The 12099-nt window shown below is 45.0% G+C and overlaps 1 protein-coding gene across 2 annotated transcripts in view; it reads right to left on the minus strand.

The window, feature by feature from the left end:
• The window catches only part of LOC134575921 (arsenite methyltransferase-like), a 49617-nt gene that overhangs the window by 23268 nt on the left and 14250 nt on the right, over window positions 1-12099 (minus strand). Inside the window, exons 2-6 of one of the 2 annotated variants that reach the window (XM_063435375.1) lie at window positions 10852-10917; window positions 3689-3743; window positions 2013-2140; window positions 660-810; window positions 17-153 (exon numbers count right to left, since the gene is read on the minus strand). In XM_063435375.1, the coding sequence (XP_063291445.1) occupies window positions 17-153; window positions 660-810; window positions 2013-2140; window positions 3689-3743; window positions 10852-10917 (537 nt within the window). The remainder of the gene's footprint in view (window positions 1-16; window positions 154-659; window positions 811-2012; window positions 2141-3688; window positions 3744-10851; window positions 10918-12099) is intronic. The other variant, XM_063435376.1, reaches the window with a different exon arrangement.

The following is a 12099-nucleotide window of genomic DNA, read 5'->3' on the forward strand; positions in this document are numbered from 1 at the left end:
GATAAATAGTACTTACATGATTATATCGTAGCTGTTGTTTGCCAAGTTTGCAGCTTTGAGGTTTTCAATGTATCCCTGGAAAAATTCCACATTTGGCTTCTGGTAACCAAATTTCTTGGTATGATAGTCAATGTATTTTCTTGATATTTCCACCTATGAATAAAAAAAAAAAAAACTTACATTAATAATAAAAAAAAAATATGGCATTTCAAAACCGTAACATCACTACTGTAATCATTATTTCAATGTTTGATGGATTTTCCAGAAATACTGCTGGAACTGTTACAGCTTTATTTTCAAACAGACAACAGATTAAAAAAAAAAAAAAAAAGAAATTGCCAATTTTAATAAATTGTGCCAAAAATTTGCCGTAAATTAGATGAGAGTATTGGCAACACGTTGAGAAATCTCTAACAATGTATCTAAAAAGTTTAGCTTGAATCTTGCTTAACAAACCTATACTCAACCTTCCTCGATACTCAACAGAATTAGCAGCCGTGGAGAATGTTTCCAGTTCGGTTATTTTGAGCTTAAATTTGGAATTCTATTTAAATTCACTTTGAATTCTCGATTACTTGTTTAAGCTTTGCAATTTAAGCTGTACAGATGACGCGGTCGGGCCCTGAAAATTTCAAACATCTTGTACATGTATTTCCTACCTGTTCATCCGTCATGTCTATTCCCGTGACTTTTCCTTTCTCGCCAACTAGCTTGCTCAGCATGTAGCAGTCCCTCCCACTTCCACTACCCAGGTCCAGAATGCTACAGTTCTCCAAACATTCTGGTAACACCAGGCCACAGCCATAATACCTACGGCAAGAGCACACATTTTAATGGGGTTAGCCCTGCAAGCCTACTAAACCATTTACCGTCACTTGCACACATTAAGGTAGAATAAATCATATACATAGGAGGCGTAGTGCATCAAACATTTACTTAAGATCAATGAAATAAAAGACTGTACTTTAATTCTTTGGAATAATGTTTTTTATTCTCTTAGTCTATACAGTATTATATTCTTCTTCATAAATCACCAGACTGGAAGACTAAAAGAAATCCCCAGTTTATGATTTTCCCCTGTGATATGTGGCCTGTGGTAGGAGGATGATGATGATGGGGAGAGCATTGTGATATGAAGGAACCATTGACCAAAGAAATGCCAAGAGTAGCTCTGATTGAAAAGAACCATGAAAATAGTAATAAAATATGCTTGTGAAAGCTAAGCTGCCCTAGCTCGAGGGTCTTATATAGCTCGAGGACGTCTATAGCTAGAGGGTCTTCTATAGCTCGAGGACCTCTATAGCTCAAGGACTTCTATAGCTCGCTTTGTCTATCCATTAGTCCATCTTTATAATATTTGGCTAGACACACATACAAACTCCCAACATACTCGACACTCACAAGTTATGGGCTCTGGGACTTTTCAGATCCTAGACAGGAGGAGGGGGGACAGACAGAATATAACAAAGACAAAGGGTAAAGAAGAACTTGCTCCAATGAGCTTACAATCAATGTATGTGTCAAAGAAGTTTCTCTTTTGCTGCGTTTATGGATATAAGTAATTTAATTGCAATGTTTTCATTTTATTACTCTGGGCCAATAAGAACCTGCTTAAAAGATTCCCATCTCAATCCACAATAAATTCCATCAATTCACCTTGGGCAATAGCTTATCACCTTGATTTCACCGTTTACCCACATGAATGCTTTACCTCTAACCCACTCTGTCCAGCCTCTTCCCTTACTTCATCAGAACATTTTCAAAGGACACTATGGATGCAGACCATCAAGTTTTTGTCAAACCATTTTCAGTCACTCTGACATACCCTGGATGATTCCCCGAGGAGACCCTCAGTGTGCACTCAAAAAACGTGTACAGGTAATCAGGATATAGTCATATTTTTTCCAGGGCAAAAACCGGATAAGGTGCAATTCTGGAGGGAGTGCACCCACAGAGAGTCATCGTACTTTTACAGATGAATTGATCTTATAACACTAAGGAATGTACCATACCGCGAGGAGACGTCATCGTGAACGTCATTCAGTGCGTCCCTCACAAATTTTGGTAATGGCTTTGCTGGGGTTACACAAGCGTTGGTTTTCAAATCCTTCGAACTCTTCAAGTACTTTCCATAGTATTCCTGGAGAAACAAATGGAAATGTAATTAGGTGGAAGGAGACAAACAGAATTAAATTAAAAACGACTAATGTAAACATCCAATCTTTTATATTGAAAGAAGGTTTTTATATTAAAGGGACACTATTGTCACCAAAACAAGTTTAGTCTAATGTAGCAGTTTTGTTGTGTAGATCATACCTCTGAAGTTGCACTGCTCAATTCTCTGCCATTTAGGAGTTAAATCACTCTAGTTTCTGCTTATGCAGCCCTAGCCCCACCTCCCCTGGCTGTGACTGACACTGACTGCATGAAAAAAATGGTTTCACCTTTAACCCCTTAAGGACCAAACTTCTGGAATAAAAGGGAATCATGACATGTCACACATGTCATGTGTCCTTAAGGGGTTAATCAGATCTAACCTATTTTTAAAAAAAGCGTTTATCTCCTGCTCTGTCAATTGAACTTTAATTACATACAGGAGGCTCATGCAGCAAACTATTAACATAGCAGGCGATAAGAAATTTTAAATTTAACCGAATTTGCAATAAAGGAAGTGTAAAAATTAGATGACTCTACAGGAATTGTTTAAGAAGGCTGTGTATGTCACATGCAGGGAGGTGTGACTAGGGCTGCATAAACAAAGTGATTAACTCCTAAATGGCAGAGAGTTGAGTAGTGAGACTGCAGGAGTATGATATATACACCAAAACTGCTTCAATAAGCTAAAGCTGTTTTGGTGACTATCGTGTCCCTATAACATGCAGAGCCATGCTCAATTTTATTGGCCTACAACTTCCACTGTCTTGTATTTTTGGGGACGTAACGTAGTTCTGCCAGTTATTGAGGAGTTTTAGATTAATCTTTAGATTGTGAACTGCCGTGAATTGGGAGCAGCAGCAAAGATATTTTTCTCCTGCAACCATTTATAATTTATTTGCGGTTTTAGAACTCATTGTATATTGAATAATCCACAATGTAAAAATATAAATATATTCCGTAGATAGTGATACGGCTAGAACCCACATGCCCTTGAAAATGTCTGTTTGCTATGATGAAACATTTTAGGTGATCTGAGAGATCAGAATATTGGTGAACATTTACATTATGTATTTGGTTTGCACTATAATATAGTACTTTTAAAAAAGTGTCAGTATTTTTGTAATAGATTCCTGTTATATGTGAAGTTTCTAAAACCAACAATAGAATATGTCCTATTTAAATAGGCAATGCCTATAGGGAAGGACAAACTTTATAAGGAACCCAAATCTGTGTTTATTCACTGAGAGGACAAAGCATGCTCATAGCTGATTTATGCACCTTATAATAATAAGCAGCGCCCATAACTCATTATTACATGGTAACCTTGCTTTTTAAAGCTCGGTGGAGTCCCAGAATTGGATAAAGCTTCACAAGGCTGCACAATCTGGAGCAGCATATCAGACATTGAAAAAAGTACTATTCGCCCAATCGGAACAAACAGATTTTTGGCATATTGCAGAAAACAACATTTCATTAATTTAAAGAATGCAACAAGTTCAATGAAGAGATGCTAGCTTCGTGGAGGTTTTACCTTGACATCGTCATATGTCTGACAACCATGCGAACCACAGCTGGGAGAGGAAGAGCTAAAATAGAAAAACAGTATTGCAATTCATCAGATTTATTGTTCAGCTTAACATTGATATAAAGAATATCTGATTCTACAGGCTAAGGACAAATGGATATATAATTTTTTTTTGTTTCTATGGCATGCATACAGTGATTTGCAAGTATTAACACTTTCTCGTTTGGTTTGGTTAGCACCTGGCATTAAATTTGGATTTTTCTCTATGATGTTAAAGGTGTAAATTCAATTAAAGTTAATTAAGCTAAAAAAATGTTTTAAAAACACAACAAAAATAATCCCCAACACTTTAGCGTATAATTCCCAGATTTTACTAGTAACATGACGTAAAGTCATGATTTTATTAAAGACACGGAGGCGAGTATTATGCATAACTCTTTCTTTATTTCCTCAGCAGCAAAGATAGAGGAATATAAATATTGTCAAAAATGAAAGAAAAAACTGTATAGGCATAACGGGTAGCCGGTCACATGGTAGAGGAAGTGGCTATATAAGTCCTGTGTCTCCCACAATCCCCCTCTTTCTTGCGAAAACCGAAGACCAGGTAAGAAGAACGATGTCCTACTTGATCAGCACAGGAAACAGGAACAATGCGACAACATCAAGCTAAAAAAGACAGAGAAATATGGTAATTTCCAGACTCAAAACTGTAGACTTACCAAACAGCATTGTAAGGAGTTACAAACAATAAACTGGATTCTGAAATACAAAAGATAAATAATTAGTAAACATAGTAAGACATACCAACCATCCAATCGTATAAATAAACACATAAAATCAATACATACCCAATTGAACAACAAAAAAACCCGTAGAGTCTCAAGCATCTCGTATCCCCATTCCACACCGGGAGGGCGGGAGGGAATAATACTCGCCTCCGTGTCTTTAATAAAATCATGACTTTACGTCATGTTACTAGTAAAATCTGGGAATTTTATTAAAGACACGGAGGCTCATATTATGCAAGTTCAAAGCTGTGCAACTACTCGAGATGCGATGTGTTCAATGGGTCTGAAATAGAAGTCTCTAAAAGTCGATTCTCTGGACCAATCTGCCGCCCGCATAATATCCTCCAGACGACACCCGACTGAGGAGGCTTTAGAAACCATCGCTCCTCGTACAGAATGGGGCGTAAACACAGAGGTGTCTATACCCGCAAAGGATAACAGTTCACGTATCCAACGTACCAGGGTAGGAGTAGAAACCGGTCGATGAGGCGACTGGAAAGATATGAACAAATCGTGTAGATCGGCGGAGCGAAGGGAACTCGTGACATCCAGGTAAACTCTGAGGCAATCCACCGGACAGAGCGCCGGACAGCCGGAAAACCTGGGATACGAAAAAGACTTGGATGCAGACTTAGTCCTCCTGGATATATCAAAAGTAACACCTTCAGGGGTGAATGCGACGGCGTCCCAATCCATGGCCCTGACGTCAGATACCCTCTTACAAGAGATCAAACAGAGCAACATTACCAACTTGGATGACAGTCGTTTCAAAGTCAGCTCCTGATTAGGGTACCATGAGGAGAGGAACTGCAACATCACGTTAACGTCCCAAAAGGCAGAGAAGCGAGGCCGAGGAGGACGAGCAAGGCGGATACCCTTGAGAAGACGACATACAAAAGGATGTCTGCCGACAGGGGAACCATCCAAACCCCTGTGTCCGGCCGAGATAGCCGAGCGGGAGAGGTTAATCGTGCGGTACGCCTTGCCTGAGTCAAACAGGGACGTGAGGAATTCCAGGATCAAAGGTAGAGGGGCAGATACGGGATCCACTGCCCGTTCCATGCACCAACCAGACCACGATCTCCATGAAGTTCGATAGGCAGTTCGTGTGCCTGGGGCCCAGGCGTTATCGAGGAGTAGGAGAGTTGTCTGCGGAACGTCTGGGACAATCCAAGGTCCCCTGAAAGGAACCACGCTATCAGGGGTAGCTGGTGTTGTAATACTAGCCCGTGTGGGTTCCCATCCGGGTCTAGAAGGAGGTTCTGGAAGATTGGAATCAGCCGAGGATAATCGATCGACAACTCCATCAAGCGGGGAAACCATGGTCGAGATCTCCAAAGTGGGGTGATTAGCGCTACACGACAGTCGTGGCGAACCAGTTTCGAGATCGTGCGCGCTATCATGTTGAATGGAGGAAATGCGTATAGCAGACCCCGCGGCCATTCTTGAAGGAAGGCATCGGTCGCCACCGCCGCCGGATCCGGCCTCCAACTGAAGAACTTCGGCAGTTGAGTGTTCAGTCGAGATGCGAACAGATCCATCTGGAATTTTCCCCACAACATGTCCAGGCTCTGGAACACCGAAGTGTGTAGACGCCAATCTCCAGAGTCTCTTAAGTGTCTGGAATTCCAATCCGTTCCCGAATTGTCTAGGCCCGGAATGTGTTCCGCTGTTACCGAAACGTTGTTGAAGAGGCAGAATTGCCAGAAGTCTTTCGCCAGAATTGCCAACATCTTGGACTTCGTACCCCCCAGGTGGTTTATGTAGCGGACCGCTGATACGTTGTCCATCTTGAGGAGAACGCAGCAATTCGCCCGTCCTGGGGTAAGGCTGCGGATCGCGAAAGCCCCAGCCAGGAGTTCTAGGCAGTTGATGTGCAACGACTTCTCCACGTCGGACCATCTGCCTCCTGTGGAAACGTCGCCACAACGAGCACCCCAGCCGTGCAAGCTGGCATCGGATTCGATCACTACGTCCGGGATGGAGCCGAAGATGGCTCTCCCATTCCACGCCTCCATGTGTGCTAACCACCACACCAACTCGTCTCTGGACTCTGCGTCCAAGCGTATCCGAGACTCGTAGGAGTGACCTGACCGAAGGTGTGACCCTTTGAGTCGTTGAAGGGCCCGGTAGTGTAGCGGGCCCGGGAAGATCGCCTGAATAGAGGCCGCGAGAAGGCCAATTATTCTCGCCAGCTGTCTGATGGACAAGTCTGCGACACGCAGAGCTCTTCGGATCTCCTTCTGAATGGCCTTCACCTTGGAATTCGGTAGAAACAGGAACTGTTGGACAGAGTCCACTCTGAACCCCAGGAACTCTATGGACTGGGCGGGGTCTAGGACCGATTTGTCCCAGTTGATCAGAAAACCCAACTTCTGTAGCAGGGCGGTAGTCCATTTCAGGTGTAGAAGGAGATTCTCCTTCGATTGGGACAAAATCAGAATGTCGTCCAGGTAAACAATGAGGCGAACCCCTCGGGTACGGAGGAACGCCACCACAGGCTTCATAAGCTTGGTGAAGCACCAGGGAACCGAAGAGAGACCGAAAGGCAGGCAGGTGAAGCGCCAACGCCGCCCGTGCCACGTGAAGTGGAGATAATCCCTGAATTCCAGAGCAATGGGGACGGTGAAGTAAGCGTCCTTCAGGTCTAGTTTGGCCAGCCAGTCCGACTGGCGTAGAAGGTCCCTGAGGCAGTGTATACCTTCCATCTGGAAGTGTTGGTAACGCAGGAAGGCGTTGAGGGGACGAAGATTTATTACAGGGCGAACTCCGCCTCCTTTCTTGGGCACCAGGAACAGATTGCTCGTAAAGCCTTCGGCGGCGAACGGCAGTTCCTCTATAGCGCCCTTGGAGAGCATCTCCCCGACCTCCGCGGAGATCATCTCGTCTTGTTCCCGTGGAAGGGACAGTTCTCTGGGGGAATAAGACTGGACAGGCACTGAAACAAAATCTAGTCGATACCCCTTTACACACTGCAGAACCCAAGCATCCGAGGTGAGCATCGTCCACTCTCGGTAAAACAGAGCCAGCCTCCCCGCCACCTGAACGGGAGGGGAAGAAAGGGTACTCACCGTAAGGACGTCTGCTGGTGGTACCACTGCGGGGGTATCTGGAGCCCCAGGCCCGACCTCTGGCTGGGAAGAAGGGAGGGGTCCTTTGGTCCTGAAATCCCCGGGAGGGAAAAAAGGAACCTCTGGTAGCGCGGAATGCGCCTCGGAAACCCCGGCCGGGTGGACGGTTCCTGCTACGCCCGGCCCCTCCAAAAACCTTAGGCGCGAACACACGTTTCATGCTCGCCTGCGCCTTGTCAATCGCCGTGAAGGTCTTGACATACGACCCCATGTCTTTAACGAAGGAGGTACCAAACAGTAAACCCTCTTCTGTCGGGTCAGGCTCCGCCACAGTCATAGTGGCCAGCTTAGGGTCGATTTTTAATAATATCGCCTTACGTCTTTCCGTAGACATCGCCGTATTGGCGTTCCCCAGCAAGCATATGGCCCGTTGGACCCAACCTATGGCCACGTCCACGTCCAAAACTGAATCCCCAGCTTTAGCAGCATCCAGGAGCTCATAGAGCTTCGAGAGGGGTCCCAGTGTATCCAGGATCTTGTCCTGGCATCCCTTCAGGGAATTGTCAAGACCCTTTTTGGGCTTCCAGCCCGACTTACCCAGGAACTGGGCAATCTGTGGGTCAATATCTGGGGTTTTACCCGCAGCGCCCGGGAGAGAAGGGCGAGGGCATGCGGCCCGCAGCTTATTGCGGCCTTCTTTGGAAAGGGGTGTGCGGATACGTTTGGCCACATACTGGGCAATATGATCCGGGGAGACCCATTCAGCGGACCGGGGGTGACGCAGGTCGTCTGGGTCGAACAGGGGGTTACCCTGAGGATCAAGAATAGTGTTGTCATCCCCGGAGGGGCCTAAAACTGGACACCGGGCCTTGGCGGAGGACTCTGATGGGTTAACGCCCGTAAGGGGCAAATCCTCGCCAGATACATCATCATCACCAAAGGAGTCATACTCCATATAGTCGGATTCCTCCTCCACACTCCGGTCGGTATCCGACCCATCATCAAGGGCTCTAGCCCGTTTCCATAATCTAGCCTTTTTAGCCCGGCCAGGGGCTCTTTTGCGCGTGGGGTGCGCGCCATCTGTGACCGCCTCAAGCGTGTCAGTCATGGCAGGTAGAACCTGCATCGAGGAGTGGGAGCCGACGTGTTTGGACTTGGCCTTTGCCTTACGGGCTCCAGGCACAGTCTGAGCAGGGGAGGGGGACCCCACACCCGTAGGGGCGGGGGAGGCCAGAGCAGGCAAAACCAGGGAGTGCATTGATTGTGAAAAAGAAGTAGTAACAGCTCCCATGGCCGAGGCAATAGCCTTCTGAATGGAGGAGGCCATAGTGGCTTCCAGCATGGCCTGAAACACCTGGGAGGCCATAGCACCCTCAGCACTGTCTGAGTGGAAGTCCCCAGGGGGACCTGTAGGCCCGTCCTCCCTATCCTGCATGATGTAAAGCTGCAGTGGGCAATTAAAGAAATTAAACCGCTAAATGACACTAAGGTGGATAAAGGAGAGCAAAGGGTTGAGTAACCCACAGAAAGCGAAACACACAGACCGTCTAGCGTTCCCAGGGGACCCGGCAAAGCAAAGGTGACCGTACGGCAGCACAGGGGAAGGATCGAGGTCCGCCCAAGATGGCCGCCGCACGTGAGTGAAGGCGCACGCGACCGGGCACCCGGCGGGGGAAGGGGCTCGTGCACCCGATCCGCCGAGCCCGCCCGCGAGCGGGGAGGAATGCGTGCGCAGCCGCGGCCGACAACAGAGCGGTCGCGGCAAAAGCACAGAGCCGGGAGTCGTGCGGGAGCATGAGGAGGAGGGAAAGGCAGGCTATAGGAATCCCCGGGTAGGGGGAAAAGCACTAAGGGGTCCCAGGGGGAACGCTAGTGGTAACAGGTAAAACTGTACAACCATAAATAGTATACAATGAAATCTCATACAAATAAACGATCATTAAATTTGAGTCAGAGAGAAGCAAAAAACACTTATCTGTCTGAGGAAGCAGCAAAGAAAGAGAGGGATTGTGGGAGACACAGGACTTATATAGCCACTTCCTCTACCATGTGACCGGCTACCCGTTATGCCTATACAGTTTTTTCTTTCATTTTTGACAATATTTATATTCCTCTATCTTTGCTGCTGAGGAAATAAAGAAAGAGTTATGCATAATATGAGCCTCCGTGTCTTTAATAAAATTACATATTGAGTCTTTTGGGATAAGTGACAAATCAAATCAACTTGCTTGGCACATCTAAAACCTGCAATTTTTGTACCATTGTTTCTGGCTAAATTGGTCAGGCTCTACCACGTTGGAAATCAGAATTTTCAAGACTTTCCATGTATGTTCAATCAACTTAAGGCCTGGACTGTGACAGTGTTATTTCAGTTCTTCGTTCTAAGTCACTATAGTGAAGTTCTGGGGAAGGTGCTTTCAGTGGGAACATTGACAGCCACGCACTACAAAAGTATTTTGCAATAAAAAACTAAAACCAAAAACCAAATATAAACCGTTACCCCACTGCTTATTCTTCGCACCATTTGTCCACAATGCCCAGTTTTCTGAAGCAATTAGGTTATATTTTTTCAAAGATTGTTTTTTCCATCTCAGCTGTCAGTCTCTCCAGTTCCTTCACAACCACAAATGACGTCTTTGACATCTCTCTAACTAAACGGTCTTATTACAAGTTTCTCTGAGATTTGGTGGCCAGTTGGGAGCTTTTCCTTTTTTTTTTTATAATTTATTTAATTGTGCTTTGGGACATGGAAATGCTTAAAGTTTGGTATTTTTTACTTATTTTTTTTAATAACCCAGGGTTCAATACTTATGCAACCAATGTCTTTGTTAAATAAAATTTTGAGATACAAAAAAAAGAAACTAGTTTGCACTTTTAAACTATTAGGTGCATTGTGATACACAAAAGTTAAAAAAGAAAGAAAGGGAAGTGTGGAAACTAACATAAGCAATACAGTTTAACTGTAATGCTTATGCTTCCCAGAGCCTATGGCATACCTCCTAACTTTGGAATGTATGTGATTGACACAGGGAGTGGGCCGGCCTTGGGAGGGCATGTCTGTTACACCACTTGTGTCAGAGACCAGGCTCAAAAAGGGCATGTGTGCCCACAGAAGGGGTTAGTTCCCGATTTTCCAAAAACTGCAGCTCTGGTGGAATTTGAAACCTGGCTGCTTTGCTGCTGTTATAGAATAGCTACACAGCTGGACAACTACACACATACCACTTAAAATTGTAAAAAAATGTAAACTGTCAATTTTTGGCCATATGAAACGCTGGGGAGTATGTGGTTGGGTATGAATTAAACTAACCTGCTACACAAGGGTCTTAAGCTCCAGAGGAGTCGTGAAGAAATTAATTTGGAAGCCAGGAGAGTTCTTTAGAAAATAGAAGAAAACATAAATAAAAGAGATCCAATATTAATTATCAAACCACCATCTTCTATTGGACACTCTGTAGCTATAGAGCTTTTCAACATACACAGGTGACAGGGTTCAGAGTTATGCAAGTTCCTACTCAACCTTAGCCTCATTCTGCAAGTCCAGTCCAGAATTAATTCCAGGCCTCATTAAATTTACAGGAACACTATTAGCACCATAACCACTACGGCATGCAGTAGTGTAAGTTGGCAAAACATTGGAAGTGTAAGTAGGAAAACCAACAGCTAATGGCGGTGCAGGGCTTAGCTCATTGGTTGATCAGTTGAAGCACTCAGCCAGTGAGTTTCGTGCAGAACTGCTTTCACTGTAGGAAGTGCTCAGTGCCCAGCAGACCACAATTAAGTTGTCAAACCGTTAGCAAATAGTTTGACTACTTATACTGGAGGAGCACAAGGGAACGTTAGGCACCATAATCACTGCAGTGCTTGGAGTGTTCTTCTCTTGTCCCTCTTGCATGGACCTATTTTTAGGGTAGTATTCTCTGACTGTGACAGAGCTGATGTGTGTGTGAACTACATTTCCCATGCTGCTCAGCTACATTGGGAACTGTAGTTTACAAAAACCTTAGCAGCATGAAGGTTAGCCATCAATGCTGGGCTGCAGGGGCAGCCAAATATTAACAGCCAGCTGTGATATTTTTTCTTTCAGGAAGTTTTGCAAGCCCCTCCCTCCCCCAATTTAAAGATTAGGACTCAATCACATAATCCCAGGTACAATGAGCATCACACAGCTCCTTCCCTTCAGGAAACTCCAGCAACCGTTCATAAAACTGCATCACCAAGGGGAAGGTATAACAGGCACAGTGGCAAGTGCTCAATAGAACAACAAAAATATATATACATAGTCACTGCACCATATCCATGCAATGTGCCCGCTCTGCCCCATACTGATCACAGCTGCAAGGGTAAATGCACAAGAGATTGGTAACATACAAGAACAAGCAACACATACAATCTATTAACGTATGAGCGACCCAATGGTAAATTGTATAGAATAGTGTGTCAGAACACAGCATTGTGCCTGGAAATAGCACACAAATGGAAAAGGGAAGAGGGTCCCACAGCAACCATGGAAAATGGAAGAGGGTCCCACAGCAACCATGGAAAAGGAAGAGAGGGT

This window comes from Pelobates fuscus, chromosome 10 (genome assembly GCF_036172605.1).
Source record: "Pelobates fuscus isolate aPelFus1 chromosome 10, aPelFus1.pri, whole genome shotgun sequence".
NCBI lineage: Eukaryota > Metazoa > Chordata > Amphibia > Anura > Pelobatidae > Pelobates > Pelobates fuscus.